This window comes from Talaromyces stipitatus, genomic scaffold (genome assembly GCF_000003125.1).
Source record: "Talaromyces stipitatus ATCC 10500 scf_1105507295517 genomic scaffold, whole genome shotgun sequence".
NCBI classification, from domain to species: Eukaryota; Fungi; Ascomycota; class Eurotiomycetes; order Eurotiales; family Trichocomaceae; genus Talaromyces; species Talaromyces stipitatus.
This window is the reverse complement of record NW_002990121.1, coordinates 1,188,953-1,216,710: the sequence shown is the minus strand read 5'-3', so window position 1 is coordinate 1,216,710 and position 27,758 is coordinate 1,188,953. Positions and strand designations below refer to the sequence as shown.

Sequence of the window (27,758 nt, the reverse complement as noted above, 5' to 3'; positions counted from 1 at the left end):
CAGGAAGGAGCACAGATCACATGAATTCTGCAATGGGACCATGGCAGCTTCATCTAAACACGGAATAACTTCTTACATCTCAAAAAGGAGCTCCATTACGACCGCAACTCGCTATGGAGCATCCACATTCTTCAGGAATTCGCAGCTCGGCAGGCTGTTTCGACATGTGAAGCGCCTTCTAAGGGTGTCAAGCAGACTTTATATAAATGATGCTGCACTAATTCGTCTATCGAGAGATCGAGCTGCCTTCTTTCGCACAGTTGACACGAATTGCTCACAGATAACGACCAACTCGGTGAAGATCCGCTATAGCTCAGAGCTGTAAGATCTAGTCCCACAAGGCGATAGCCCCGCAAAACCGTTAGAGTTTGATACTGAAGCACTGGAAATGCTGTGGAGAAGCTCTCCATTCTGAGAGAGATCTTTTAAATAATCGAAACTGCCATCTTCTGGATAGAACATCCGTCGTTGGATTGCACAGAAACAACAATATGGCGAGTACACACAATATTGAACATGGCCCCCGGCATATGGTCCATAGGTAGAGCACTCTTTTGAGCATCATGTAAAGTTGCTAACAGCTAACTATAGCCATGCACATGAAGTCGATATTCCCGGAACAGTTGATCTCAATGCCGTCGAAGGCGACGACACAGGCTATGGACAAGCTCTCTACCCAGTCCCTACAGATGACCCCAATGATCCGCTTCAGTGGCCTGAATGGAAGAAATCTTCCATCTTGATCATCTGTGCCCTCTACTCGTTCCTCGGAAACTGCACCCTTACTGGACCATCAGTCTACATTAGTATTTATGCTGAAGAATTCGGTATTACTCCTACCAAGGCTTCTGGACTGGTGTCCTATCCTAATCTCGCGTTTGGCTTTGGTCAGTAAAAGATGTCTACATATTGATTCAATGATGCTGACTCTTTAGGTTCTCTCCTTCTTGTACCCCTGTATCTCAAGATCGGACGTCGACCAGTGACGTTACTCTCCATGGCATGCGTGAGTACCTTGTCCCAGCGGTGCCCGACATATACTAATATCTGATTCATCTAGTTTGTTGGAGGCTTGATTGGTGCCTCACGAGCTTCATCGTATGAAGGGCTCATGGTTGCTCGGGTTTTCTGTGGCCTCGGTAGCGGAGTCTGCGAGTCACTCCCCGTTCAACTCGTCAATGATATCTTTTATCTGCATGAACGAGGAAAGAGATTGGGATACTATACAAGTATGTTTGCTCAAACGGTTCTATCGCCCGGTAACTCATTGATACACAGTTTGTCTCTGTCTCGGAGCTACTGGACCCCTATACGCCGGGTATATGCTTGCGGGCGGATATTCTTGGAGGCTGTTCTTCTATGTTGTTCTAGCTTTTGCAGGTGCTCTTCTCATTGCAGCATTCTTCCTTGTGGAAGAGACCAACTTCAAACGACCGCATGAAAACAGTACTCCATCAGCTAGTATTGCTGATGAAAAACTACAAACATCTGCACATACCGAAAGTGTCAGTCAGGCAGGGATTCCGGCTCGCAAGCCATATATCTCGACTCTGCGTCCTTGGAGTTCCATCGACCCTGACGCACAATTCTTCGTTACGATGTTGCGCTCATTTACCTACTTCTTTGTGCCAGCAGTCTTCTGGGTTATTACAACCTATGGTATGATATGAACCTATACCTGACAGTGGTTGAGTTACTTACATATGCTTTAGGCATATATATCGGCCTTGGAGCTTTCTCATTCAACTACGTCTTTCCCATAAAGATTACGGCGCCACCATACAACTGGAGCCAGGTACGGTTGCCGAACCCTTATGATGTTGTACTCAGCTAATCTGAAGTTAACAGACAAATTCCGGTCTACTTGCTCTTGCCACTCTTGTTGGCTACCTCCTAGCTTTTCCTTTTACCTCTAGCTCGGACCGTCTAGCTGCATATCTTACCAAGAGAAACGGTGGCATTCGAGAGGCAGAGATGAGACTGGGTGTTTTGTTACTGCCAATGCTCATCCCACCGGCCGGGCTTATCGTCTTCGGTTACACTGCGGAGCGCAACTTGCACTGGATGGGATACTTTGCAGGTGTGGCCATGGATCAATTTGGCTCGTACTTTTACTTTACCTTTGTGCTTGCCTATGCAGTGGACTCGTACAATGCAAACACGCCCGAAATGCTTATTGCCATGAATCTCGGCAAACAGGCGATTTCGTTCGGAATGAGCTTGTATGTACTTGATTGGGTTATGCAGCGAGGTTACGTGGTTGTCATTTCTGGTATATTTTGTGGCATTTTGCTTGCTAATAATCTAATTGTTGTGATTTTTATGATCTTTGGAAAGAGGATTCGGAGATATACGTCAAGGTCTTGGTTGGGAAGACTGCATGCTCGCACACAAACGAAGCATATGACTCATTAGTATTGGCTGAATTATGAAGTTTATGATGTTTGAACAGTTATTTAGGTACATAGTATCATACCATCTAATATGATTGCGCAAGCGTAATGAGAGTGAGATACATTATTTTTCACCGACAACTAACATTTCAAATAGCAAGCATTATCAACAAACATCTCATACTCTAGTATATTATAATCTTAACCTTTCGTCCCCTATAGTTATTACCCACCACTGTCGACAATCATCAAGGCAATCCGATAATTGACCGTATAGATTCTACTGGAACCTCTTTAAGCACCAAAAGCCTTAGCAACAAGCCCCTGGAAACCCCCAGGAGCAGTACCCGAAGGAAAAGCAGGAGGCGTAGGAGCTGTAAACGGAGGCGGAGTAGGAAACCCAGAAGGCAACGTAACCGTGCCCGAGGGTTCCCGAAACTCAATCTGACGCTTCTGAAACGGTGGCACGGGAAAAGCAGACCCAGATGGTTCCCCAGGAAACGTTGGACGAGGAAAGGGAGGAGTTGGCAAAGCTGAGCTTGATGGTTCGGGGAATTCGAATTGACGTTTTGCAACTGGGAAGCTGGAGGGCCGTCCGAAGGGGCGACGCTCGAAGCCTGGGAATGTCGCTGAGCTAGAGGGTTCGGGGAATTCGAATTGACGCTTTGCTGCAACTGGGAAGCTAGAGGGACGCTCGAAGGAAGGAGGATGCTCAAGACCTGGAAAGCCAGGAGAAGCTGAGCCCGAGGGCTCAGGGAATTCGAATTGACGCTGTTTAATTGGGAAACCGGAGGGAGCAGCACCAGGACGCTCAAAGCCAGGGAAACTTGGAAATCCAGAGGGTTCGGGGAATTCGAATTGACGCTTCTTAACCGGGAAACTGGAGGGACGTTCGAAGGAAGGGCCTTCAAACCCTGGGAAGCCAGGAGCAGCTGCACCTGAAGGTTCAGGGAACTCGAATTGACGTTTTGCAGCAGCGACTGGGAATCGAGATGGTTCCCTGAAAGCTGGTTCAGGGAAACCGGAGGGTTCAACCCGGCTGGGCTGGAATTGGGGGGCAGCTAGGGCCATGTTGATGACGCCGAAAGCCGTTGCTGCAGAGGTGAACTTCATTTTGTATATATGCGTTTTATCTATGATCTTGTCAGTGTTGAATCAATACATCTGCCAAGGGTGACAGACTTACCTGGATGTGTAAAAGGTCTCTGTTCTGTCAGCTCTCTTATCCTTATCTTTGTCCTGCTAGGTCTTGATCCTTGCTGATGTCTTAAAACGAAATTCAACCCAGATATCACGACCCCTTTATATGTCCAGACAAACTGACAATCCGCATCATTCCCATCCATAACTTCGGGAGTACCCAACTAGGTATCGACGTCGTAATCCAATGCATCCATCTTCACAAAGACGTACAACACCACTCTCACGAGCAAAAAACAATACTCCGTCTATAATCGGTATGCCTTTCCAGTGCTTAGCTGTCATAGCCAATTTTATTTATTTTGAAATGACGATCATGAATGAGGTAGACATTACATGTCCTATTCTCCAATGCAGATTGCATGTTGTATCAAAGGGATTTCCGGGAGCGGATACATGGTCGATTGTGCCAATTAACGAATTCTGATATTTTGTAGCAAACTCCGTACTCCGCTTGGCTCGTTAATCATTATCTTTTCCCTTCGTTTGTTTTTGTATGACGAAGCAATCATGACGAATTCTTTCGATGGGTCTGATTTGTTGAAGCGGAAATATCAATTTGGCTTCCCGAATGAAGGTATGTAATGAGCCTACACGCATTTACAAGGAAACAAGGACGTTCGCCGACGTACTTACAAATAAATTCAATGGTTCATGCAGGTTTAACTGCATGAGTTTGTGTAGTTAGAATTCAGTATGCCGTGCAACGAAGCTCTAATACTCCGATAGTCCGAGTTATATTGGGAATTGCTCTGCATGCTGCCATTCCTGTCAAGGATATGCAATGAATACCTAGGTAATTTCTTCGAATGTTCCAGTTTTATCTTCTCTGAGCGCATATTAAAATAGTTTATTTCTGTGGAGAGCTGTTCGTAATCTTAATAACTACTATGTCAGTTAGAAATTAGCACTAACTACGGACTCTTGATAAATGAAGAAACTAGAAAGTACCAACTAGCTAGAACCACAATAGTTCGCAGATATGTGTAGTAATACATTTTTGAATCGCAGATCATCAAAGTAAGTACGTTAATAAGGCTAATTAGAGCTAGAACATATAGCCCTGCATTGATCGCTGCTGGCATCCATAATTCTCGGAGAACTGAACTGATGATGATCGACTTCCTGTACTGAAAAGCGGCGAAGAAATGAGCCCACTGACATATATAACTAGTTATGCAATATCTCTTGAAACGTAGTATGGAATCTGCTTGATCATCCCGGAGAAGATACTCCGAATCCCGTGTGTTGTGAGCCCTAAGTTCCGAGTAGAGACTGCAAATTTGTTACAACTCGTGTATTACCTAGGTATCTGAGCGTGCTAATTAGTAATATAATGGCACGAATTTCATCTCATATCGCGTTGGATTGCTACAAGCCAATACATATGATACATTGAAGGTATGCAGAGCCCTGAGCGGGATCAAAAACCTAACAGGCCGACCAGATTCATTCAGACTATGTATGCTCTCACCGAACATATCAAATATAACGGAGCTCATAAGTATAATACAGTCAAATAGACGCCGAATCCGTCCACCACCATAACGCCGATAATGCATCTCGATTGGCCGACACAGCTGTGCGAAAACATCAAACAGAATAGCCGTCATATCATCATTTCAGCGTATTTCAAATTTCACTCAGACGTATGCATTTTGCACACGATTCATCATCTTGCTCAAGGTCAATAGTTCATCAACGGTACACCGCCATTGGCATTGCTCTGAGATTCGTTTCCGTTATCGGAACCCATCCTCTGCTCGTCAAGCGAGCGATAGCCATGGTATGCACGGCTGGCATTATCATTACCGCGGCCACGACCACGACCACCACCGCGCGAGGACCCTCGTCCTCTGCCGAAACCAGAGCCCCGTCCTCCTCGACCCCGGCCCCGATGGCTGGAATCGTTCTGACTGCGCCCGCCGTGAGGTGAGCGTCTGTATGGAGCATGTTCATTGAGTGCTTGATAGGGATTTGAGTCAAAGCTGTTTCTTGCCGAATCTGGCATGTCCTCATCTCGATGACCGACCGGGTGTCGTCTCTTGTTCTTTTTGTTGCCATGGTAAGTACTCCAATCTCCATCTGATGTATCCTCATCTACCCGTAGAACGACTCTCTCCCCTACGACGGCATCGAATACAAGGGCTGACTCGGGGTGGACAGGTTGCCATTTTTGAATGCGATTTGCATCCACAGGCCGCGCACCTCTCCGAAGTCCAAGAACGACCACGGGTACAGGAGTTTCAGTGTAGTAAGATTCATTCTTTGATACTGGTTCAACACGTGCTGCCCACACTTTATGGTCCCAGTGACCTAGTCCAGTTACTCGCCAGCTAATTGTCTTTCCCATGCCACCAGCCTTGTTGATGATGGACTTTGGTGCTGGCCGTGGTGTGATCACGATGATATTAGCAAGTGGTTTTACCTCGTTACCTTCAGCTAGACCCGCGGGTAACGCCGGTTGTAAAAGGTCTGATATCAGACGATTAGAATTCGTCTCATCGATGAGGTAACCTGTATAGAAAACGGATCGCCTAATCTTTAACCGTCCATATGGTGATTTCGTTAGATTTTGTGCTGAATCGTGATATCGCAGATTGTGTTCGTTAATCATCTTCTGAACTTCGGCAACTTCGGTGACGGGATCAAGATGAAGAGTGCCTTCTGCGATATGAATGACTTCCGCATTAAGTGGCTTTCTATCGCCTTGAGTCTGAAGACGTTCATTTAATGAGGTGAAGAAGTCGCGAAACGCTTTCACACTGCAAGAAAGTCAGTAATAGAGTCATCAACCGTGTCGTGCTGACTCACTGCTTGATTCGATCTTCGTAGACTCGAATCTCCTCTGCGTGGCTATACGTAGAGACCAGAGATTCAAGAAATGTCTGTTTGAACACGAGAGTAGATGCGAATTGTTGGCCATTTGGGCCAACTTCCGGTTTAAGGCAAATGAGATCGAAGTCAAGCTTGCGACTACCGACAATGCGTTTGATGATGTCTGTAAAGTTGTCTTCCCCCCGACCAGTAAGGAGCACAGTCAATGCATCTTTCTGTTTCATGCTCAACTCGACCAATTGAACCACTTGCTCATTCCACCACCCCGCCCAGGCTCGAGTCTCCTCAATGTCAGCTCCTTGTCCAGTTGCTGCAAGAATATTTGAATCGTGCCACCATCCCCCGTTGGAAAAACCTTCGTACGTCTGGAGATAACCGATTGTAGACCCATTCCATAGTTGTGGATTGGGTAAGGGGCTGCTGAATACTGCTCAATGTTAGGCAATGTCTTGCGCTGAAAGTGAGGGGACTCACAAGTGTTGTCGAAGTCGTAGACATGAATTGCTTTTATTTGCGAGACAGCTATAATTCGTAAGCATAGAACAAATAATGAGCGCATACCTGTTAAAGAAAAAGAAATCTGCGTACCAGGAAGCTCCTTTCCGGATACTGACCATCGCTTCAAATTCGTGATCGTATGTGAAACTGAAGTCATCCCATTGACCGGTGGCATTGCCATATTGTGTAGCTGTTTAGGACCAATTCCACTCATCACGGCTTTTGCTGATCTTATCATTTCATATGAGATGAGAGGAGAACGAGGAAAAATTGAGAAAAATCTGAAGTTTTTGGACGAGTGTTTGGATCTTGCGTCGCAAGCTTTGCCGCTGGGGTAGAAAAGTGTGACCCACCCACAAGCAATTCGCCGCATGATTTGGTATCTTCTTATCTTTTAAACATGTTTTCTTCTCCCTTGACAAAAAACATGGATAAGCAGTGACCGGGTGCATACACTCAGTTCCAGCTGTTTCATGGCTGACGATGCGAATATTCGACAAGAGATTCTCAACAAGACTCTTCAAGAGGTAGCGCTTGAGGATGAAGATGGCTCGACGAGTCCTTGCGTCATATGCTTAGATGCGGTCAGTGAGCCGGCCATCGCTATACCGTGCAAACATGACAATTTCGATTTTTTGTGTCTTGCGAGCTGGCTACTGCAGCGCCGTGTATGTCCTTTGTGTATGTGAGCTTCCCCTGGTTTTTTATTTCTCATCTAATATTGGTCGCAGGTAAAACAGAGTTAACAGCAATCAAGTACGATCTTCAATCGCCCGAAGGTCCGAAGCTTTATATACTTCCGTCACATCCTGAAGGACGCACCGTCGCAGATCCTCATATACCCCGAGGAGGATACTTTAACAGGCAACGTCCTCGACGTAGACCATTCCAGCACCGAGTTCCGTACATCCCGGACACCGAAGACGCATTGGCGCGACGTCGCCACATCTATCGCAACCAGCTATTCTCACTCCGCGTAGGCTCCAACCGCCTTTCCCAATACCGCGAACTTACCCCCGAACTATTCAACCGCGACGAAAATCTAGTCTCTCGAGCCCGGAAATGGATCAGACGCGAACTACAAGTCTTCGAATTCCTGAACCCAGACGGAACTGAAGAATCGCACGGCAGACCCTCAAGACCAGGCGAACAAAGACTCCAAAATCGACGAGCCAACAATGCAGAATTCTTACTGGAATATATAATCGCCATCTTGCGTACCGTGGACATCAAGGGAAGTGCAGGACAGGCAGAGGAGCTTTTACAGGAGTTTATTGGAAGGGCGAATGCGCGCTTGTTTTTGCACGAGTTAAATTCGTGGTTGAGGAGTCCGTATAATTCTTTGCCGGATTGGGATCGGAATGTGCAATATCGTGACACTAGTGGGAGCACGAGTACGAGCAGATCTGTCTCCGTGGCGGGTGATGCTGTAGATTCGGCTTCTGATCGTCGATCTGCGTCTGGCTCGCCTCGGGTTGAGATGGGTAGGGTGGTTAAACATCGTCGGCAAAATGAGGGGGACCGATATCAGCGTGATGACCCTGCAGCCAGGGCAAGGCGCTTGCAGCACGCCCGACAAAGATATCAGCCTGACTAGGACCATTACGATATGTAAATATGATAAATTCCTAAGAAGCAGCGTTACGAATGATAAAAATGGACATGATAATGCTGGCATTAAATCTGGTTTCTATAATACATATATTTAGGCCAAAACGGCATAGCGATTAGAGTGGCATAGGTGAAGAGATGAGGCGACACATTCGGATGGGTGTACGTTGAGATGTTGTCAGTAAAACTGTCTACTCAAGACAATAGGGATCGTAAATATCCGAATAGAGATTAGTGCCGGATACTTAAGCTGAGACGAACTTCTTGACGGCTATAGGCGAATGTGGTTAGCTTCAATCGAATTTGACTGAAATGGAAAAGGAAACTCACTCTCAAGCCAGCGGGTATATTCCTTCTGTTCCTTCACGGTGATATATTCAGGAATAATGTTGGCCAACTCAGCATTGAAACCACGCTCCTCCAAATATCGGTCAAAGAGAGCCTGAAGCTCCTCATCGAGGTTTCCATAAGCAGGACCACTGTAAAGGCTCTGACGGAGCCAATCCTTCTCCGCGGTCTCGGCTTCAGCAAGATCGGCGTTGGCGAAATGAGAAACTTCGTGGATCTCAAAGATACCGTCTGAAGCAGTGGTTTGGATGAGGAGAGCGCCGTTGCCGGGTTTCTCGATGGCAATGTTGACGCGAGCGGGGAATCCGGGGATAGCGTCTTCATCGAATTCGCGGTCGGAAGGAGCGATACGGTCTTCGGGACGGGTGGAGATGGGTTCACCGGGTGCGGCTTGGTTTACGTTCTCGTAGTCGCTCTCTGCAAGGCTGTCGAATTCGTCCTCGGCAACGTTCTGGAGGTCGGAGACGGTGAAGGTAGCGCGGATTCTGCATGGGACATTGGGGTCAGTATATACATGAACAAGCTGATTGTAGGCGAACAGACTTTTCATTGCCGAATTTGCGGGTCAAGACAACTTCTTGCTCTCCAGCAACATCCTTGACCTATTGACAGTTAGACAGATTCACAGCCTTCATCATTCATCTACACATACCGTCCAAGAGCTATTTTCGAGGAACGACTTGATAGCAGCCGCAGATTCTTCCAATTCTCCAGAGCTCTGTTCGTGGCTGAGTTCCTCCTCTAATTTTCCGCTAAGCTCGAGGTCAACTATAGTTGCTGTTAGTTGATGACTTTTGAATATTGGCATTCGAGACATACCTTCACCAGCAGGTTCCCGCAGAATTCTCGCTGTAGAGAAAGAAGGATATTGACATCTGACGAATGACTTCTGGAGTAATGAGGGTCGCTGGATGGCGGTTGCTAGACGAATGGTTGATGGGCGAGCGGCAACGGAATAGGAGCGCGCAAACGCACGAGGCGCTGAGCGAGTGAATGCACGGAGGGAAAGCATTGTGAATATGCTTGTATAAGGGTATTATCGAGATAGTTATTGACAGATATGCAGTTGATCAGGATGGAAGTATCGCAGGAAGGATGTTGGACAACTGATGATGTTTGACGAAGCTCAAAAAAGTTTAGGAAAACTCCGGAAAACGCTAAACTACTTCGGGCTAAGAGCTGAAGAGTCTGGCCAATGAGCGGCGGAGATAATTCGACATGGTGATGTAAGTTTTTGCAGCTAAAAATTAGAGAGTTTTAGCAGCCTGTAATTATGTAGCAGTTGTCTGTACATACTACAACTTATAAATAGTCGATATCTGCTTAAAGGGCATAGAGAAGGAAAGAAATGTCAAGGCTAGGCAATTGCATGGAAGAAAAGTCTATAGTTCTATTTGTACAGTGGCATAACGTCGTAACACATCACTTTTCCTATACAACAATGACTCGACTATGATAAGCCTTTTGGTGGAAATGTAGACGGCTGTTTAGAGCCTCCCTCGAGGAATCGAATAAATTTTATCGCGCTCAGACTTGACCATTCGCCGTTCCATAACTTCAATTGCTGACGGACTGCCTCCTGCGTGATATCTGGCATCCAGAAGCCTGATCTATATTCTTTCTCCTCGGTGACAGTGCGCAGTTTGAGATTCTCTTCTCGTTTGCTGGGCGGCCGTCCTTTTCTGCGTTCTTCTTGTAGTTCTTGGATCTCGTCGTCGCTGCGATGAATCCACCTGGAATACAGTTAGCCATTCGGTTCTCATCATCTCATATTTATACGTGTGAAATAATTGTTCCCGGCGCAGCTCACTTTTGTATAAGTTCAGCAATATCTTCGTCTGTCAGGACGATTGGCTCAGTGGCTTCTTCCAAGCATTCCTGAAAATGTAAAACCCGGTCCACTATTGCAGTAAAGTCAGCAGACCATTAACCATTCCTCGAGATCGCATACTTACAAAAACTCTGTCGTGCTATCATTGCAGACGTCGCAACTCGAGCAATGCGGTCTTCTCGTGCCGAGGCTCGACGTAGTATTTTTGCATTGCGACTTTCTTCATGTAAAGCATTGAGTTTGCCGCGCTTTTTGGACAGCTTCTTCTGGATTTTGTTGAGGTTCTTGAGAGGCATTGTGATATAAATTCAAACTTATCAAACTTCTCTGGTAATTGTAAAGTCAGATAGTATGTTGAATCAGATATGTTGAAATGGGCAAAGTGCTGTAGAATATTTTTTTGTGCAGAATAGAAAGCGGTCAGCCACAAAAGCGGGGAGCCAATCACGGGGCAGCCTGCCAAGACCCAGGGCGATAAGCATCGCGTCTTTTAAGACGCGTCGTACAGAGTGACCTTGAACATTCCGATTGAGTCGATCAATACAACACCAGCAGTCGTTGATAAATCCCTACTCTTGCCTTTTGGATACACTCTCCTCTCTTCTATATCTTAATCATCCACTTAATCTTTATGAGTATACTGCATGCAGGTCTATAGCGATCTAAATGTTGATGTAAACAAAGCAGGTATCGGGACTTACGCCTGACATGGGTATCAAAGGTACGTTTCATCTCGTGATTAGCCATAGTCTGATCTTGGCTGACTTTTCCATCAAAACATAGGCCTTCATGGTCTGTTGAAATCCATCCAAAAACCATGCAACTTGAAGAAATTCGATGGACAGACTTTGGGTGTTGATGCCTATGGATGGCTTCACAGAGGTACCGCTGCCTGCGCGACAGAGTTGGCCTTGAATAAACCTACCACCAGGTTAGTCGATTGACAGGATCCTAGATTGAATACAAGTTATATTGACTATAACAGACATGTCGACTTCGTGCTCAACCGTGTTCGTATGCTGTTGTTCTTTGGTGTGACGCCCTACCTAGTTTTCGATGGCGGTGACTTGCCCAGCAAATCCGGAACCGAAGCGGACCGATTCAAAAAGCGAGAGGACAGCAGAAAACTGGGATTGGAATTGCAAAGCATAGGTCGCACGGCAGAAGCATACCAGGAATTCCAAAAGGCTGTCGACGTTACACCTGAAATGGCCCGACAGTTAATTGAAGAGCTGAAGCGAATGAAGATCCAATACGTCGTAGCTCCATATGAAGCAGACGCTCAGCTGGTTTATCTGGAACAGCAGGGAATTATCAATGGTATTATTTCTGAGGATTCGGATTTATTGGTGTTTGGTGCAAGGCGACTCCTGTCGAAACTGGATCAACATGGCGACTGCATTGAGATCAACCGCGGCGATTTTGCGGCTTGTAGAGATATCAGCTTGATTGGATGGATAGATGCTGATTTTCGTCGAATGTGTATATTGAGTGGTTGCGACTATTTATCCAACATACCGAAATTGGGATTAAAAACGGCTTATCGCAGCATGCGAAAATATAGGGATGTGGAGAAAGTCCTCAGAGTACTTCAGTTTGAAGGACATTATCAGGTTCCCGCTGGATATCTTGATAACTTCAGAAAGGCAGAGAACACATTTCTGTACCAGCGGGTTTTCTGTCCTACGGCGCAGAGATTGGTCACGCTTACTGTCCCGGACCCTGGCATGAACTTGGACGAGATGCCTTATATAGGCGCGGATTACGATCCGGAAATTGCAATTGGTGTTGCATGTGGCGATTTGCATCCGGTGACTAAAGAGACCATCAAGTACACTCATTTTGCTTCAAGGCTTGTACCAGGCTTAATGAGAAGACAGACGTTAGCATCCTCGGCTGAACTCAAGCCGAAAAGATCAATTGAGTCCTTTTTCACGCCGAGACGTCTGCCTCTTACTGAGTTGGATCCAAACAGTCTTACTCCATCTCCAACTCAACAACGTCTACTCGAGCGCCATGCGAACAGTTCATGGCTACCTAGTCCGGTTAATGTTCTGGGATTGACTCGGTCAAACTCTTCGACTTCTTTGAGCCGTCAATTTAGTGGTACACCTCGAGCTGTCGAAAGGGAATCATTCCTCGCCCGAGCTGCTAAAGTCTCCTCCACACCGACTGCGACCAAACGCCCGCGACTTTGCTCGGATGCAGGTGATGATGCACTTCCAACGCCTCCTGAGCAAGCAAGAAGTCGCTTCTTCACGGGCTCGAGTGCACGACCCAGCCCGAGTAGCCAGAAATTCTCGTTGACAAAGAAAGCTCGGAGATCTACCTTTGGTGTCTTCTCGGATGAGTTGGCTGAAGATATAATGTGCCAGCTTTCTTCGGAAACATTCGAGTCTCTCAACTCGAATGAGAAAGTTGAAAGTGAACAATCGTCAATACTAAGCACATCAACAGAGGCAATCAACACTCCAGAAGGGGCTCAAACTTCCGCTGACGAGTGCATTGAAGAACAGTCATGCGCTGTCGTGGAGTCTGATACTGTTGTGGAGGATCAAGATACCAAAAGTCAGGAAGACAGCGTTGGCAGCGACAAGCAGTCTGTCAGCATCGATGAGAACTCAGAGCTATTTAACCAAGTCATGGAAGCACAGGTTCAGACGCAGAATGGGTCGTTGCTCTCGAAGTTTGTGTTTAAAGGGACTACTAGTAGCCCTAGCATATCCTCTCCTTCAGTGCTTGAGAAACCTTCACCTTTACGCATGGCGGCATCACAGTCTCGCTCGCCGCCACGACCTGCCACACAAACAATCAATCGAAGTGGCTCGCTTCGCCGCCGGCTCACTCCACTACAGCGACTGGGGCAAAGCGCATTGGCAAGGTCCAAGTCTATGGATACCTTTATGACACAACGGATGTTAGCGAAAGCCGCGGGAGACTCTGGATACGAGTCTGATCTGACAAGAGACATGCCGCAAGAGGCCCATCTGAAAGCTGCCAACCACCAAGGAAGTGAAGATCAGATCATTCCTTGTAGCGATGAAGAAGAAGAGACTGAAGAGTCGTTAAACGACAGCGAACCACCAAAAACCCTTGATTTGAAGCGATTCTCTTTTGTTCCGGAGTAGACGGATATTGATATGATATTTGGGTATTGAACGCATTGTATAGGAGTTTTGGTACGGTGTTAAGTTTGGTCTACAGGTTGGTATTGGGAATAGGACTGTTCAGTTGGCGTATGGATAAATGGGTAGGATAATCAATGTATTTCCTCTTTCGGTCAAGCTTCAACCTAAAACTTAACTATGGGTCCATTTCTGCCTCAGGCCCCAGAAGTCCCCCACAATGAATCAGCGACTATACCGTATCGGGCATAGACGAACACTTTAAATGAGTCTTTTTGCCGGGCGGTAAACCGCCCGTTCCCCAGCAACGGGAAAGTAAACAATGCTCGTTGGCCCAGCCACCTACATCTACCTCTTGCGATGCGAATTCCAGCCACCACCGGCGCATCTTGCAGGATACATGCTCTTGCACTACTTGTCCGACCTCCTCAATTTCTGTTGTTTAGGTTGAAGAGTCTCGCTGAAATTAAGAGAGAAAGTGGAAAGTATTCTCCTGTCCTTGATTGCCTTGGAACATAGCTACGGTCTTCTTCTCTTCTTCTTCATCTCTCCCTTCTATTATCTCATACATACCGTCTTAATGTCTGTAATGTATTTGGAGTGAACATACTGATCTAATCGATATAAATTGATGTTCTAGACATATATCCGTCACGGACCTTCGATTCCATCCCAGGCACGCACCGGTTTGATACTGTCGCATTCTTCAAACCCACGCACGCATTCCAGAGATCGCGAGTGTGTTGCTGTCAACTCTATCTCGAGAATTCCAGAGAACCACGTGGGAAACAAAGGAGCGATCTGACGCATATCATTTACTGGTATACCGAATCGACGAGCAACGAGCTCCTTCTGTGCTGAGAGGCACGTTTCGTTTAAAGGATAGAGACTCCTTCTCGGGAGGTCCGAGAAGTGAGGTCATTTAAGGGGACGGAAGAATCGGATATTGAAAGTATCATATTTATTCATTCAAAATGCCGGCCTTACCGGGGGGTTTCGCGAGTACGTTTGCTTATGCCATAGCTCAAACTGAGGAATTACGCTAACGCGGCAATAGGAATATACCAGATGGTAGGGTACCATCATGTGCTCATGATTCTCATTGCACTTGCCATCATATTACTCTGTAAGCATTGCAATACACTTACATTCGGAGGCATCAAGCTGACTCTTTCCTAGCTCTCCTATTAGCTGGATGTTCCTCTTCATCGCCACAAATACCTACCATATTTCTTATATCAATATACTATGAGAAATATACGCCGACCTTTGATCCAGCACAAGTGGATCCAGGTGTATCAACAGCTATTGCGAATATCATTGGAGGTGCTACCATGGAGGTCCGAGTGGGATTCTTCGGTATTTGCATTTCGCCTGATAACGGTGCATTCATCTGCAATGCCAACGCCACAGCATTAGCGGAGGTCGTTACTGTTGATCAAGATCCGTTGAATGTGATTTGGTTAGCGGAGAGATTCAAGGATACTGTTGTCTTTCCATATTTAATGTGAGCCCTCCACAACTATTTACCGAGTGTCCATATGCTAATAAGTTCCAGAATCGTCGCACTTGTCCTTGCTTTTTTCTGCTTCATCCTCCTAGCCACATTCCCTGGCTGGCACGAAGAAATCGACGCAAGCGGCTCCGAGCGCGAAGTCAGACCATTCCCATCCAGACCAGTATCCCAAGTCGCCCTGACATTAATCGGAATCGCCTCCGTATTCGTGCTGGTATCTGTATTATGGCAGCATACAGCGTCCGTTGCGGCTAGTTCGATGGTCCAAAACCTGGCCAACGGCAGTCTCAAGAGTGGCGTTGGTTCATCGGCTATGGTACTGGGTTGGTTTGGGTTTGGGCTTTTGGTCGTGGTTACTATTGGATTGCTGGTTATGATTCTGAGTATCAGTATACTGCGTCGGTTGACTGATGACGAGTAATTGATATGAATGGGAAACGGGAAAACGAAAAACACGAAAAAAAGTATGAACTAGATTTGATTTTTTATGACCTTTTACCTGTGGATATTGGATGCAATGGATTTCCTTTTTGTCTTCATGATGCACATTCTTTTTCCTCTCTTGACAAAATTGTCTCATTTGGAGTGGGAGTTTACCTTATGTATTTATGCCCCCCCTTTTTTTACGTGTACGCCTACTTCGATGATCATTATGTATTATGTTTACAAACTGGATATGGGGTTGTTGCTTTCGATCACGGCATCTAATCAATCGGATTTGCGAGTTTCTCAAATTAAATATTCCCTCCTTTTGACTATTCCTCTTACGTAGAAGGTCAAAAGAATCCCCAACGATAGATCCTTAGTCGTCAGCTTCTTTAGATTATGGGGCACATGCCTTTCAGTATGAACACTGCAGATTCGAATTTTGTGCAATGAGTAGCTAAGGGCAGATAAGAAAACCCGGTGATTGCGTATCGTCCCTGAGGTCTTCTCTGAAGCTGCTTCAGCCGAGTCTTGTGCTTCGTCATTCCTTTCAATTACCGGTTCTTCCACTTCAGACCGGGTACGAAGTTGACAGTATCAACAGGTTGTCTTTCTGGCATCTGCTCCATGAATCTGCCGAGGGCAGAATCCAAATCATCCGACAGACCATTTTGCTCCACCAAAAGCATGATAAGTTCCTACGAAATACACACAGACCATTTTCTTTTAGCTGAGCAAAAAAGATGAAGAAGGTGGATTTCTCATTCTCACAAGTTCAGGATCTTCCATCATCTGTCTTGCCAGCTGAAGTAATGGCTTGTAAAGATTATAAACAGCCTTTACTGAGATTTCATTGTATGTAGGACTCGGACGAATTGGAACCTACGATAATGCTTCAGAACATTCCTGTATGATAATCTCGAAATAACATCTAACATAATAATGCCTGCGTACACATCCTCTAGGTAGGGAAGCTTCGATACGTCATTGTGCCATTCATTGCCATCACCATCAAGTTCTATACTATCGTATATGATTACCTGATATGTTATCTGTTCTCATTGTTGAGTTGTATACCATATTGCTCGACTTTTGGAAGGGGAGAAACTAGACAAAACTCACAGCGTGGACAGTTAATGTGTGCACATCTATACTGATCTTAGGCTTATATTCAGTTTCAAAATTTGATGAGAATGGTTTTTTTATTCATGATGTCTGTTAAATCCATTTAGGACACAAGGTGTTAGCACGAATAGTCTGATTGTGATTTGAAATGAATGATACACGCCTTTCCCACGCTGGCGTCTCCGCAAATGACCACTCTGAATCTTGGACAGGAACTATTTATGGCGCGTTTCTTGCCGATTGTTCCTTATTGTAGTTGTAAGCTGCAAGTAGAAAGAAATTCAGCAGCGGAGATAGACTTTTGGGGCTGGAAATTGAGGTGAAGGGTAACTAACGCTAAAGTTGATGTGCAATATCAGCGAACAAAGTTGCTCTTGAGGATATTCCGGAGTCATAGGTAAAAGCGGGATTAGGGCTTGAGGGAGCCTTTAGTAGTGACCCTAAAACAATGTAAAAGGTTAAGTTCTGTACCAAAGCAGATATTCAAGATGTATAATCATACATTTATGTGCAAATATTGCGTCATATGAATGCTCCTTTTCTATCAAAGGTAGCGACTTATTAGTCAACCCTAGCCTCAACCCAATCCAAAAGATTTGTATAACACAGTTGGTGACTGGATCCAATAAAAATCCGATCATGACTATGCAGAACCAAATAAAAGATTAATGTCATCCAAGAGACTCTGCTGAAAGTCCGTCTCTTTCATCTTCGGCGTCCATCCAATCTCACGAGCCAGATCGGCAACTGTGAGGGAGCTTGAGTGAGGAATTAGCTATGAAATAGTAAAATTAATCAGGTTATATACGTACTTAGACGCCAATCCTACCTCCGCTATATGCTCGTCTCCTCCGGTATATATGTCCGCAGCTTTCTGAAGGCTAATTGATTGTGGTGTCGGCGATTCCAGACGGCCGGCTTCATAGCAGTGCTGGGCTATACTCTCAGCTAACTCCTTCCAAGAATGTCTCAAAGTGCCTGCAAAGTATATCCCCTTCCTCCCCGTTAATAAACCTTTAGTATCATTCTTCAAGATCTTAGCCACTAAAAGCTCGAAAAGTTCAGCTAGATCGACCACATGAACATAATCCCATATACCTGCACCGTCACCCACATACTGAGCGTGGCCAGCGGCAACTGCACCTTTGATGAGAACTGGGATATGGAAGGATTTTTGATTGAAGAAACCCGTCCCTCTGCCGTGTATTATAGGCGCTTTGATGATGAGGGTGTCAACGCCGGGAACCTTCTCACCGACTTCAACGGTTTTGATATCCGTGGCCCGTTGGGCATATGATTCAACGGCTTCGCGTTGTTTCAAGTAGCTGTATATATCGTCATTCTTATCGGAAAATTCCCTATTCTCGATAAGCTGTTCGGTGACAGGTCGGTCTCCGAGGCTGGAAGTTCCACTGGTGTGTATAAAGTATTTCTTGGTGCTCCCTTGAGTATCTGCAAGCCCTAATGTCAACGCTTCGGCAGCGGAAGGATTTGTTGAGTCTGCGGCATGAAGAATAATATCGTGCTCGCCGGCTACCCGTCGTAGACACTCTACGTCTTCCAGACCGTCGAAGGTGATTAGGTTAACACCTTTCGAAGCGTAGAGTTCGGCTTGTTCTGGTTTTCTGATTAGGACGGAGATTGACAGCTCCTTGATTTCCGGGATGCTTGAGTTGAGGAGCTGCGTGAGAACAGTTCCTCCGCTAAAATCTGTTAGATTGGTGGTCGTAAGTCTTGGATATTAAGGCATTGCAGCTTACATATACCCAGTAGCGCCAGTAAGAAGAAGCTTGATCGGAGACATTGTGATTATGTGTAAGTAGCATGCGTACCGAGTGTGTTGATAAGAAGAGTCTTATTGATTAAGTTGTTTTCTATACATATAGATTGTTTTGAGGCTAATAGAGTACATACATCTCCTGTTTATATTCCCACGTACCATCCCATCCATCGATGAAGAAGCCCTAAGTTGTGAGCGGAAAGTATCATTCCGATTACATAAGCGGAACATGACTCTCGCAATATTGTAACCCTAACTTGGGCGACGGATGATGAACCAACACAATAAGGGTGGAGCTCGCGTTCGTGGTTGCTTTTATGTTCCTAGAAGCCGAAAGAAGACTGGATTATAAATTGAGTAATGGCGTAATCAGAGTTGTTGTTTGTTGGTTCACATCTTCGACTTCGCTCAATCAGCCCTATCTCAGAGGATTTCAAGCATCAAGTTTCAGGTTGTCCACTAACAATTAATTGATCAATTGGGAAACCGAAGTCTTAGGATTTCTTACTGGCTCGTTTATACTGAGTGGCTTTGACAAAGCCAATTCCACTTACCCTAGTAGAAACCGAGTATAGGTACTTTTCCAAGTTTTCGCAACAGTCAAGGAGTTTGAGAACAGTATGGATCAATGTCATATTAAAACATTAGTACTTTCTTATGCTCAAAAACTACACAACAGCAAAAAGAAATATGAAAGTTCTCTGACTACTGTTCACTTGGCTTAGGTTGGGGAATCCCGGAAGGTTTCCGTCCATAAGTGACAGTACTGTGATAGTTGAAAAATTCCACAAAGCCTGGAATCTGTTCATAAGAACTTACCAATCATGATACACATGATATTTTGAGTTTTGTAGAGCCTGTCTTATCTCCATATGGTACAGGTCGACCTCTTCCCGTTTCCACTGCTCAAATCGTTAGACAAAATCTGTATATCGCTATTCCGTTTCAAAAAGGAAGAATAACGTACTCCTAATATGTTTGTCACCAACATCATTTTCCACCCTCCCCAACTCTTTCAAACGAGGGTCCTTGGGCCATGGTCCCACTAGGACTTTGATTCGATGTTCAACAACGTCTACGAATCCCACTGCAGTCATTCTCTCTTTCGCCTAGTCACCAATCGTCAGCGACTTCCCAAAGGCTTCACCCGCCTGTACAGAAACTTTTCCCCATTTTTCGAAGATGGCACCATCTATAGAACCATCCTCGGACTTGGGCTCGACTGATAATTCCACTTGTTCTATATAACCTCCTGGTTTGAGATGTCTATACATATAAATTAGCATTCATAGTCGCAACTATTTGCTACTGTTTGGTGAATCTACTTCAATGCTTGTTTGTAGAATTTGTCCCAATCGGCGACACACCCATATAGACCCCGGACATGGATGAAATCGAAACTATTAATAGAATATGCCCACTCGTCGCAACAGTCGTCAATCTCGAAGTGAAGGTTTGGTGGCACCAAACTAGGCTGGGTTGGCGACAGATCAGTCCCGATTACCTTTGCTGATGGGTGGAAGTTTACAAAGTCACTAAGACTGTCAAAGTAAGCCCTTACTCCAGAAAAGAGACGGGTATACTGACATCGCCCAAATCCCCGTTCCAGTTCCGATGTCCAGAACTCTCTAAAGCTTCCATAAATTTGTGCCAGTAATTCTTTTTCTGGTCGAAGCTCACCTGAGGATCCTTCGGGATTGGAGCCAAATACAACTCTCCTTGAAGTATGATATAATATAGATGGTGGCTAAGTCACCATGAAGTTATTAACTATTACTTGTGCGATTCGAATCATTTGCCATACTGCATAGGCGGGCCTCACCCTAAATCGAAATGGTCCATTGCGCGCTCATCGTTGGGTCCGCTAGGAATTCAGTTATTGGAGATAGTTAGGGTTTCGCCCATATCGCGTACCAATAGGAGCCAACATGATATGCATGACATCGTCGGCCATTCTCATCGTGATAGTTCATAATACTGCTTCGAAGAGATGTCAATTCTCTGAAAAGAGTAATTTGAGTATTACTGACGGTGATGAGCAGCAAGCGGTACATTAGTACTCACGAATCGATGCTTCCACTATATACCGAATCGTCTGTGGAATCCTGTCGAGTCTCAGTACTATGTTGCACAGAACCAATAGCACACCTGCTTTCTGTTCAATTAAATTGACCGCTGATATTTCATACTGTGTATCCGGCATTTTCGGTATTTAATCAAGCTTCACATTCTAGTCTCCCAAAGGGCTCAGCAAGTAGGTTGATCGAGGCGGCTCTCTAAAAGTATGATATAGCTCTCCATGTCTGCGTGGAACAGGTGCCGGATAAAGTCTAAGTTATATAACTCCGCTTAGAATAAAGAGAAGAGGACTCCTGCTCCTACCTTATTGGGGTGAACAAGGATCCCTGCTCGCCATGCTCGGGGAAGTCAGGGGTTGCATCTCCGCTGCCAATTACCGGGTACCATGACTCGTACGGAACATACTATGTATGCTTTATAGTGCTGCTATCCCCCTTTCGAGCTATATATCTTCAATTAAGAGGTTTGAAGAACTAAAAATGGGTTGAGGCCCGTTCGAATGCCGTTGGAAGCGGACCTATGCCGTGGTGAAGAATCTGCAGATGCAAAATGCATTACGTGTCTATATAAGCTGTGTACATCCTAGATGTTTGGAATAGAAATGAAATCCTGGATATATTTTGCTATATTATTGTACGGAGTACCTCCCGATCAAATAATCCGCAGGTCAGTTAGCAGTACTGGCTCGCCATGATTGATAGACTCGATCGGTTAGATACTAGCAGTCTTTGTTGGTTGCTCGCATTCGGAATTGCAATCTTCTTTGTCTACGACGCATGCTACAAATCTTTTGGCATCGATTGGCCGTATTTCCCGGTCCTCCTAATGTTGCGATTGCTTCCTTGTATAAGCGTACATTGACCTGGTCACCAAATCATCGTTCGTTCATACACTGGAGAGATTACATGCTAGATACGGTAAGTAACATAAGCACCAACAAGTCATGCGAACTTCAACTAATCCAGTCATGCTATGGAAATTCTAGGAAACGTTGTCCGTGTGAACCCTAATGAGGTAGATTGCTCTGCTTAAATGAACGATGTGTGTGCGATTAGCCCTAAGATTGTAACAGATTCATTTCCACTCCCCGGTAGCTTACTTGGAGATCTAAAATGTTACGAACAAATGGGACCAAGAGAAAACCCTATATCATAGTTTCGGCGAGGATCGTTCCTCTTTTGGCTTCTCGACTTATGCCGAAGCCAAGGCGAGAAAGGACGCATTGAGTAAACTATTCTCAAAGAAAGCTGCTGAAGATACTCAGGGGCTAGTTTTGGAGAAAGTATGTTCCTATCTAGAACCGTATCATCCATGTTAGTAACTGACATCGTATTGGGTGGAACAACTGTGCAATTCATTTGAGAAGCTAGGCTCAAAACCGGGGGTCCTTTTATATGCATATCGATGGATGTCTGTCGATGTGATTACCTGTGATATAATTTCAATATATCTTCTCTTCGAGCGACATCTAACTCTGCTGACAAAACGAAGGTCTTTGCTTCGGAAACACTGTCAACGCCATTGATGCACCGGGCCATGAGGCGCCGATAATCAAGCCGATGGACGCTTCTCTGCCTGTCTTTGTCGGCTTTAAGCACTCATCTCTATTAAAAAGAGCGATCATGAATTGCCCACCAAACATTTCGAAGATTATCAGCCCAGCTACTTCGGGGATTGTCGATTTACGACAGGTTCGTGATTCGCCTTCTGCCGTATGGAATCGTTCATTTCATAACCATTTATCCTATAGTTCCTGAGAGCACAAATAGAAGACCTAGCAAAGAACCCAGAAAGCCTACGTAATCTACCTCACTCAACGACTATTTATCATGAGCTGCTTCGACCCGAAGCGTACCGCAGTGGCACTGTTTCCAGTGGAGGGAGTCTGTATTATGAGGCACAGGCTCTTCTTTTTGAAGGCGCAGACACAACGGGATTATGCACGGCACTTTCACATATTGACCTCGCCAACAGTGTATCGCAGGTTGAAAGCAGAGCTGATATTAGTCTGGCTAAAACAGGATGATGCACCTGGTCTCTATGAGGTACAAAAGCTTCCATATTTGGTATGACTTGAGCCCAGGTTGTCTTCAGACTTGCTGAACTGACTTTGTTGTTCATCAGACTGCAGTTTTGAGGAAATCGCCTCGAATGAGCCCCGATGTGGCATATCCGCTCCCACGCGTTGTACCGTCTGGTGGTGCAACTATAGACAAGGTCTTATACCTGACGGAGTAAGAAATTGACAAATTGCTCTATCAATACAAGAACAGTGTCTGACTATCATTAATTTCCAGTCAGTTGAGATGAGCAGTCACTTCGTTCATCGCAACGGAACCATATTCACTAAGCCAAATGACTTCATCCCGGACCGATGGTTAGGCGAAAAGGGAAAAGACCTCGATAAATGGCTCTAGCATTTTACAAAGGTCCGCGAAGTTGTCTTGGTTCTAGGTATGTCACCCCGGAATAAACGATAGCTTGATCAGGATCGTGTAATAGAGCAGAGTGGATCTTACATACATGTAGATATCATGATTGAAACAGTACATATTGATTATTGCATATAACAGCGTTAAAAATTCATAAATTTGACTCCATAATCTGTAGCTTAGCCCCGGATATTAGTGGTCCCTCTGGTAGACGTCCTTTGTGAGACTATACCCAATATTCCCAAAGTTATCGCCTAACATACTAAATCGCCCCACACCATACCCTACAATACGAGCGCACCGAATGCCCCAAATAGGAAATCTGTTGGTGCCTTAGTCGGCTTCAACAACTGATCATTCGTTATATAGTAGGCCCGACAAGTCTTGCTTCGGAATTTTGGATGAATAGACATGGAATAGCCATTGCATAGGAATCTGAAGATTATTTCTTGGACTTTCCAGTCAACCACTTCTGATACCTAAGTAACGGAGATACGCGAGAACGTACGCATTAGCCATAGCTGTCCATATCCGCGATGCTTGCATTGCTATTGTTGCCTACAATATCCTTTGCACTCGCTGCTATCTGGTTGGGTGCTAGTGTCAGAGAGAAACGACTCGTCTATCACAAGAATAATGTGACATTTACCGGACCAGACCCGGTGTACTTGGTGGACGAAAGACAACTTGATGAAGCGGTATCCTGTCCTTCATCCAGGCCGCAAGCAAAAGGGACTGTCCTATTAGTCCATGGGACTGGAATGGCGTGAGTAGGCCCGAGATTTCCTTCGATCAAAGCCGCGACGTCCTCATCTAACATATCATATCGTTACATACAGTCCTCAAATAAACTGGGAATATACATTGGTGCCCCCGCTTATCCACGAAGGTTTCCGACCTTGCTATGTGGCTGTACCGCATAGACTTTTTGACGATGCTCAGATTAGCGCTGAATATATCAGCCACGCAATCAAAAAACTCGCAGACAAAAATGATACTCAGATATCTATCATCTCATGGTCAGCCGGGGCATTGATAACGCAGTGGACATTGACATTTTACCCTGAAACCCGTTCAAAAGTCAAGAGACATATCGCTCTTGGACCAGATTATCGCGGTTCATGGTCCATGGTCCCGCTTTTTTACTTTAATATGTTCACGGAGGCGGTGGTGCAACAGATTCCCTGGTCTAATTTCCTCAACACCCTGAATCGTTTCGGTGGAGATATTGCTCGGGTACCAACCACGAATATTGGATCGAGTACAGACCTCATTGTCCAGCCAGGGTTTTACGGTGAAGGTTGGCCAATGTTCAAAGATAGCTGGCGACTGAACGGCCCACAAGCTCGAAATATAGATCTATTCAAGCTCTGCGCTGCGAAGTCGCTCATGCATAGAGCGTTACCGCATGTAGTGAGTCATGACTCATTGCTATGGGAACCTGCTAGTCATCAAATTATCTTTGATGCGTTGAACAATGAGGAGACGTATGTGGGAAGTGCAGACAGCGTCACCTTTGACCACTGTCGAGGAGGTCAGGCAAATCATCTACCACCTGGGTCCGAAACAAGGCACTCGGAAATCATGCCTGAATTGGTGGATTATGCCTCTAAAATGCCAGTAAAGGGTTGGCCGGAGGTGCCGCTACGGGATTATGCTTTGTTGGAATGATTAGAAGAGACCAACCTTGCCATGTAAATGCATATTTAGTAGTAGCATCACCGAGATAATACCGAACAAGAACATATGTCATGAATTTGCATTATTGGCAACCTTGGAAGAGACTTCTTCATCTTTGATGTTGAACAGTCCCCCATTAGAAATACCTTACTGTCGATCCATCTGTGATTGATCTCGGGGCAAACCCCTGCCTGCGCTGATTACTGCTTCATTGAATCCTCCTGTTATGTTCTATGTACCTCAAATTGCTAGATAAACTCAAGCTTGAAGTCACGCACATTATCCCAAACTTTAGAAAGATGGTCCTTCTCTAGCTTTCTGGCTCCACGCGCACGAGCGAGACTAAATGCTGAAGTGACAACATTTCGAATCCGACGACCATCAAACTTGATACGATGAACCTCATGCTATATCCACTGTTCAATCTGCCGCATATTTTTGACTTTACCATTGCGATCGAGGGATTCAAGGAAATTCCGGAAGATGGCCAGTGCCCGACTCTCGTCGTCCGAATCACAGTACTTTATGGGTAATGTGAATGTGTGAATGCACAGCGACGCCAATGGGCAATTTGGTTGGTGGTTAGCATCAGAATTCCTATTCTCTTTCGTCAGTAGGTGTCTCCTCATGTATTTCAACGAGTTCCGTCAGGATCAGAAGAAAGTCGTTTTCACCTTGATAATACTCCAAAACGTGAAGGAATACTGGATACGATAAGATGGCATGAGTACGTAGCTCGTAACATTGAGCTAGGGTATGAAAATTAATGACCTACTTACATGAGTAAGATTGCTTGCCAAGTAGTTTCTAAGGTGAATACTCTCCTTAAATTGGACTCAACATGTTTAGCTGCCGTACCAACATCAGTCACGCTGATAGCAAAGAGAGGCTTTCCTACCTTGATCGCCACAGTCTCAGCCGTCGATGTCTTTCCCATTCCAGGGAGCCCAACATCCAAATCAGTAATGCAGAGTGGAGAAAAGTAAACGGGAGAGACTTTATCGAAAGAACAGCTGGGTAAATTATACGTACTGTATAAAAGAATTACCAACCCCTTTCCTTTCCGTTCAACGATATCTCGCACTTCAAGCCCGTCGTAATACCTCCTATATCCGGATTGTCTATGGCTAGTAACAAGGTCAAGAACAAAACTCTTTGTTTCCTCATCCGCCAGCTTCAGTCCCTTTGACCAAGAGCTGTCATTATCCCGGACAATGTCTCCCAGACAGTCAACCTGAAGCTGGGCCCACTGTTTTTCGCGCAGAACATACCTGAAAACTCGATGAAGACATAGTAAGTAGTGCTCTGGATGCGGCTGGCTTGATCGAAGCTAGTTCGATACAGCACCATCAGGAGTTTGTTCACTCGGCAGGTAGGACATTGACAGTCAGTGTGGCCGTCAGTCGGGAAAATATCGCCAATGAGGGCATCCTGGCGCCCATATTCAAAGTATGATTTAGAGTCAACCACGCTCACGTACACAGACACGGAGTTGGTAGTACTTGACGATGCTTTCAGCTTGCTATAATGAGATTGATTGACACAGGTTTGCCTGCAATAACGTGTGATATGCAGTAAGAATTCCCCAGTCTGCGACTGTCTCCTTCAATCACCATCTTGTGGTAACCCCAGATTGGACGCCGCCATACCTTAATAAAAACTAATATGGACTTGCTGCATGGGGAGCATCTAGCCTCGCCACTTGACGAACTAACCAGCAATAGTCCCACTGCATTTTTCTCCGGGGTCTCGTTGGGAGTTGTGATGTCCGTCATCAGCCGGTGATGTGATAGCACTGTCAATCCCAGTCAGCTGAAAGAGCCCTGTATCAAGTGCAACAAGGCAGAAATGCGATAGCTAGGCACAAGTTGGTGAACTCAGTTGACTCGGGATCCAGGAGACAGAACTTCCGTGGCCCTGGTATAATATTCATTCCAAAATCAAAAAAATATATACGGCCAGTGTAAACAGGAAAGGCTTTCCTAGGACCAAATCCGCATTTACTCGAGTAATCACTCAATTTGCTATTCAATACGACTTTGCTATAAACTGTCAAAATGACGAATCTTGTAACCAATTCGATTCTGCCGCACCAGGCCGAGGGACAACTCTCCAGTAATGGCATCACTGCATTTGAGTCTCTCAGCGATGTGCACTCTATCTTGTACCGTGGGGAGCCAAATACTATTTACTCGGATCGCGCGTCGACTAAACTACGACATTTGTAGCCAAATCATCAATGCTATCGTTTCAAACCAAAGTTATGGCTCAAAGGCTACCAACACCGAGGACTGGATCAATCGAGTCCCAGGCCGTGGATTTATTGACCCAAGTACTGGCATGGATTTTCCCTCACTTCAGAAGCTAGGATGGACGCAGTCTATTAGCCTTGATGACGGCATTAAAAGGACCGTGGGGTGGTATAAGGAGAACGGAATGACCTGGTGGGGAGACCTGCAGAAGATCCTGAATATTTAGTTTAGTTGTAGCCTAGACGTTATAATGTGTCTTTTGTCCTGTTGACAGGGAATGGAATTACAAGTGAATACAATCCATTAATCTCTATAAACTTAAGAAGATCTTCTCGAAGCTTAGACTCTAAAGTAAGCCGATAACCAACAACAGCAAGAAATGATATCTGGTATTCAGAGGTCCAGATGTTAAGTGAGAGCAAAATTGATTGACAGGTATCAGCTAAGTCTTACTTTAACCGATTCCTCCAACTTGAATACTCACTCTGAACTCGATTTCGAAGAGTATGTGCAGTTTTGATAGGGCAGCTAGCATTTAGACTCTTAAGAAGTTCTTTCCAGATAGGATGTTCAACAACTGTAAAAGACTGCTGTGTTTCAATCACCTAGCGAAAGAGAGCCTAC

At 45.3% G+C, this 27,758-nt stretch overlaps 14 protein-coding genes across 14 annotated transcripts, besides 1 other annotated feature; 7 read left to right on the top strand and 7 right to left on the bottom strand.

The window, feature by feature from the left end:
* Positions 1-491: 491 nt before the first annotated feature.
* On the top strand, positions 492-2,415 carry TSTA_004720 (uncharacterized protein; the record flags this gene model as incomplete). The annotated part of the gene is made up of 7 exons (XM_002488035.1): positions 492-541; positions 592-887; positions 936-1,006; positions 1,061-1,229; positions 1,279-1,659; positions 1,713-1,795; positions 1,849-2,415. The coding sequence occupies 7 exons, from the start codon at positions 492-494 to the stop codon at positions 2,413-2,415; spliced, it is 1,617 nt and encodes a 538-aa protein (XP_002488080.1).
* A 272-nt stretch (positions 2,416-2,687) lies between these two features.
* TSTA_004710 (uncharacterized protein) lies at positions 2,688-3,506 on the bottom strand (the record flags this gene model as incomplete). Its single annotated transcript, XM_002488034.1, has 1 exon — positions 2,688-3,506. One exon carries the CDS (start codon positions 3,504-3,506, stop codon positions 2,688-2,690), a length of 819 nt encoding a protein of 272 aa, XP_002488079.1.
* Positions 3,507-5,280: 1,774 nt separating this feature from the next.
* Positions 5,281-7,143, bottom strand: TSTA_004700 (uncharacterized protein; the record flags this gene model as incomplete). Its single annotated transcript, XM_002488033.1, has 4 exons — positions 5,281-6,358; positions 6,408-6,858; positions 6,906-6,953; positions 7,020-7,143. The coding sequence occupies 4 exons, from the start codon at positions 7,141-7,143 to the stop codon at positions 5,281-5,283; spliced, it is 1,701 nt and encodes a 566-aa protein (XP_002488078.1).
* Positions 7,144-7,366: 223 nt separating this feature from the next.
* TSTA_004690 (RING finger domain protein) lies at positions 7,367-8,526 on the top strand (the record flags this gene model as incomplete). Its single annotated transcript, XM_002488032.1, has 2 exons — positions 7,367-7,610; positions 7,661-8,526. Exons 1-2 carry the CDS (start codon positions 7,403-7,405, stop codon positions 8,524-8,526), a joined length of 1,074 nt encoding a protein of 357 aa, XP_002488077.1. The 5' UTR covers positions 7,367-7,402.
* On the bottom strand, positions 8,380-9,965 carry TSTA_004680 (regulatory protein SUAPRGA1). Its single transcript, XM_002488031.1, has 5 exons — positions 9,708-9,965; positions 9,541-9,656; positions 9,432-9,490; positions 8,871-9,373; positions 8,380-8,811 (listed from the first exon to the last, which is right to left on the bottom strand). The coding sequence occupies exons 1-5, from the start codon at positions 9,898-9,900 to the stop codon at positions 8,786-8,788; spliced, it is 897 nt and encodes a 298-aa protein (XP_002488076.1). The 5' UTR covers positions 9,901-9,965; the 3' UTR covers positions 8,380-8,785.
* Positions 9,966-10,259: 294 nt separating this feature from the next.
* Positions 10,260-11,015, bottom strand: TSTA_004670 (uncharacterized protein; the record flags this gene model as incomplete). Its single annotated transcript, XM_002488030.1, has 3 exons — positions 10,260-10,621; positions 10,699-10,789; positions 10,844-11,015. 3 exons carry the CDS (start codon positions 11,013-11,015, stop codon positions 10,339-10,341), a joined length of 546 nt encoding a protein of 181 aa, XP_002488075.1. The 3' UTR covers positions 10,260-10,338.
* Positions 11,016-11,427: 412 nt separating this feature from the next.
* Positions 11,428-14,001, top strand: TSTA_004660 (exonuclease, putative; the record flags this gene model as incomplete). The annotated part of the gene is made up of 3 exons (XM_002488029.1): positions 11,428-11,440; positions 11,503-11,650; positions 11,705-14,001. 3 exons carry the CDS (start codon positions 11,428-11,430, stop codon positions 13,845-13,847), a joined length of 2,304 nt encoding a protein of 767 aa, XP_002488074.1. The 3' UTR covers positions 13,848-14,001.
* A 224-nt stretch (positions 14,002-14,225) lies between these two features.
* TSTA_004650 (uncharacterized protein) lies at positions 14,226-16,091 on the top strand. The gene is made up of 4 exons (XM_002488028.1): positions 14,226-14,846; positions 14,902-14,970; positions 15,024-15,351; positions 15,403-16,091. The coding sequence occupies exons 1-4, from the start codon at positions 14,819-14,821 to the stop codon at positions 15,779-15,781; spliced, it is 804 nt and encodes a 267-aa protein (XP_002488073.1). The 5' UTR covers positions 14,226-14,818; the 3' UTR covers positions 15,782-16,091.
* A 1,463-nt stretch (positions 16,092-17,554) lies between these two features.
* On the bottom strand, positions 17,555-18,715 carry TSTA_004640 (uncharacterized protein; the record flags this gene model as incomplete). The annotated part of the gene is made up of 3 exons (XM_002488027.1): positions 17,555-17,669; positions 17,724-18,614; positions 18,672-18,715. The coding sequence occupies 3 exons, from the start codon at positions 18,713-18,715 to the stop codon at positions 17,555-17,557; spliced, it is 1,050 nt and encodes a 349-aa protein (XP_002488072.1).
* A 681-nt stretch (positions 18,716-19,396) lies between these two features.
* TSTA_004630 (uncharacterized protein) lies at positions 19,397-21,325 on the bottom strand (the record flags this gene model as incomplete). Its single annotated transcript, XM_002488026.1, has 11 exons — positions 19,397-19,492; positions 19,523-19,593; positions 19,659-19,778; positions 19,809-19,957; positions 20,017-20,226; positions 20,279-20,319; positions 20,372-20,438; positions 20,514-20,555; positions 20,606-20,692; positions 21,074-21,174; positions 21,245-21,325. The coding sequence occupies 11 exons, from the start codon at positions 21,323-21,325 to the stop codon at positions 19,397-19,399; spliced, it is 1,065 nt and encodes a 354-aa protein (XP_002488071.1).
* Positions 21,326-22,392: 1,067 nt separating this feature from the next.
* Positions 22,393-23,008, top strand: TSTA_004620 (uncharacterized protein; the record flags this gene model as incomplete). Its single annotated transcript, XM_002488025.1, has 4 exons — positions 22,393-22,482; positions 22,521-22,754; positions 22,792-22,836; positions 22,895-23,008. 4 exons carry the CDS (start codon positions 22,393-22,395, stop codon positions 23,006-23,008), a joined length of 483 nt encoding a protein of 160 aa, XP_002488070.1.
* A 730-nt stretch (positions 23,009-23,738) lies between these two features.
* TSTA_004610 (lipase, putative) lies at positions 23,739-24,873 on the top strand (the record flags this gene model as incomplete). The annotated part of the gene is made up of 2 exons (XM_002488024.1): positions 23,739-23,968; positions 24,042-24,873. The coding sequence occupies 2 exons, from the start codon at positions 23,739-23,741 to the stop codon at positions 24,871-24,873; spliced, it is 1,062 nt and encodes a 353-aa protein (XP_002488069.1).
* A 156-nt stretch (positions 24,874-25,029) lies between these two features.
* TSTA_004600 (uncharacterized protein) lies at positions 25,030-26,657 on the bottom strand (the record flags this gene model as incomplete). Its single annotated transcript, XM_002488023.1, has 8 exons — positions 25,030-25,113; positions 25,161-25,289; positions 25,326-25,479; positions 25,662-25,878; positions 25,915-26,100; positions 26,154-26,434; positions 26,532-26,542; positions 26,598-26,657. 8 exons carry the CDS (start codon positions 26,655-26,657, stop codon positions 25,030-25,032), a joined length of 1,122 nt encoding a protein of 373 aa, XP_002488068.1.
* A 282-nt stretch (positions 26,658-26,939) lies between these two features.
* TSTA_004590 (uncharacterized protein) lies at positions 26,940-27,360 on the top strand (the record flags this gene model as incomplete). The annotated part of the gene is made up of 2 exons (XM_002488022.1): positions 26,940-27,046; positions 27,111-27,360. 2 exons carry the CDS (start codon positions 26,940-26,942, stop codon positions 27,358-27,360), a joined length of 357 nt encoding a protein of 118 aa, XP_002488067.1.
* Positions 27,361-27,424: 64 nt separating this feature from the next.
* Positions 27,425-27,754: a mobile genetic element.
* Positions 27,755-27,758: the final 4 nt, after the last annotated feature.

What these genes read in the sequence shown, in the direction of transcription:
- TSTA_004680 (XM_002488031.1), bottom strand. Translation starts at nt 9,900, where the DNA reads ATGCTTTCCCTCCGTGCATTCACTCGCTCAGCGCCTCGTGCGTTTGCG. An exon ending in CGCAAATTCGGCAATGAAAA is followed by an intron (nt 9,374 to 9,431) that starts GTCTGTTCGCCT and finishes TGTCCCATGCAG; the next exon opens with AATCCGCGCTACCTTCACCG. An exon ending in ATATACCCGCTGGCTTGAGA is followed by an intron (nt 8,812 to 8,870) that starts GTGAGTTTCCTT and finishes ATTCGCCTATAG; the next exon opens with CCGTCAAGAAGTTCGTCTCA.
- TSTA_004650 (XM_002488028.1), top strand. Translation starts at nt 14,819, where the DNA reads ATGCCGGCCTTACCGGGGGGTTTCGCGA. An exon ending in ACTTGCCATCATATTACTCT is followed by an intron (nt 14,971 to 15,023) that starts GTAAGCATTGCA and finishes ACTCTTTCCTAG; the next exon opens with CTCTCCTATTAGCTGGATGT. An exon ending in GTTGTCTTTCCATATTTAAT is followed by an intron (nt 15,352 to 15,402) that starts GTGAGCCCTCCA and finishes AATAAGTTCCAG; the next exon opens with AATCGTCGCACTTGTCCTTG.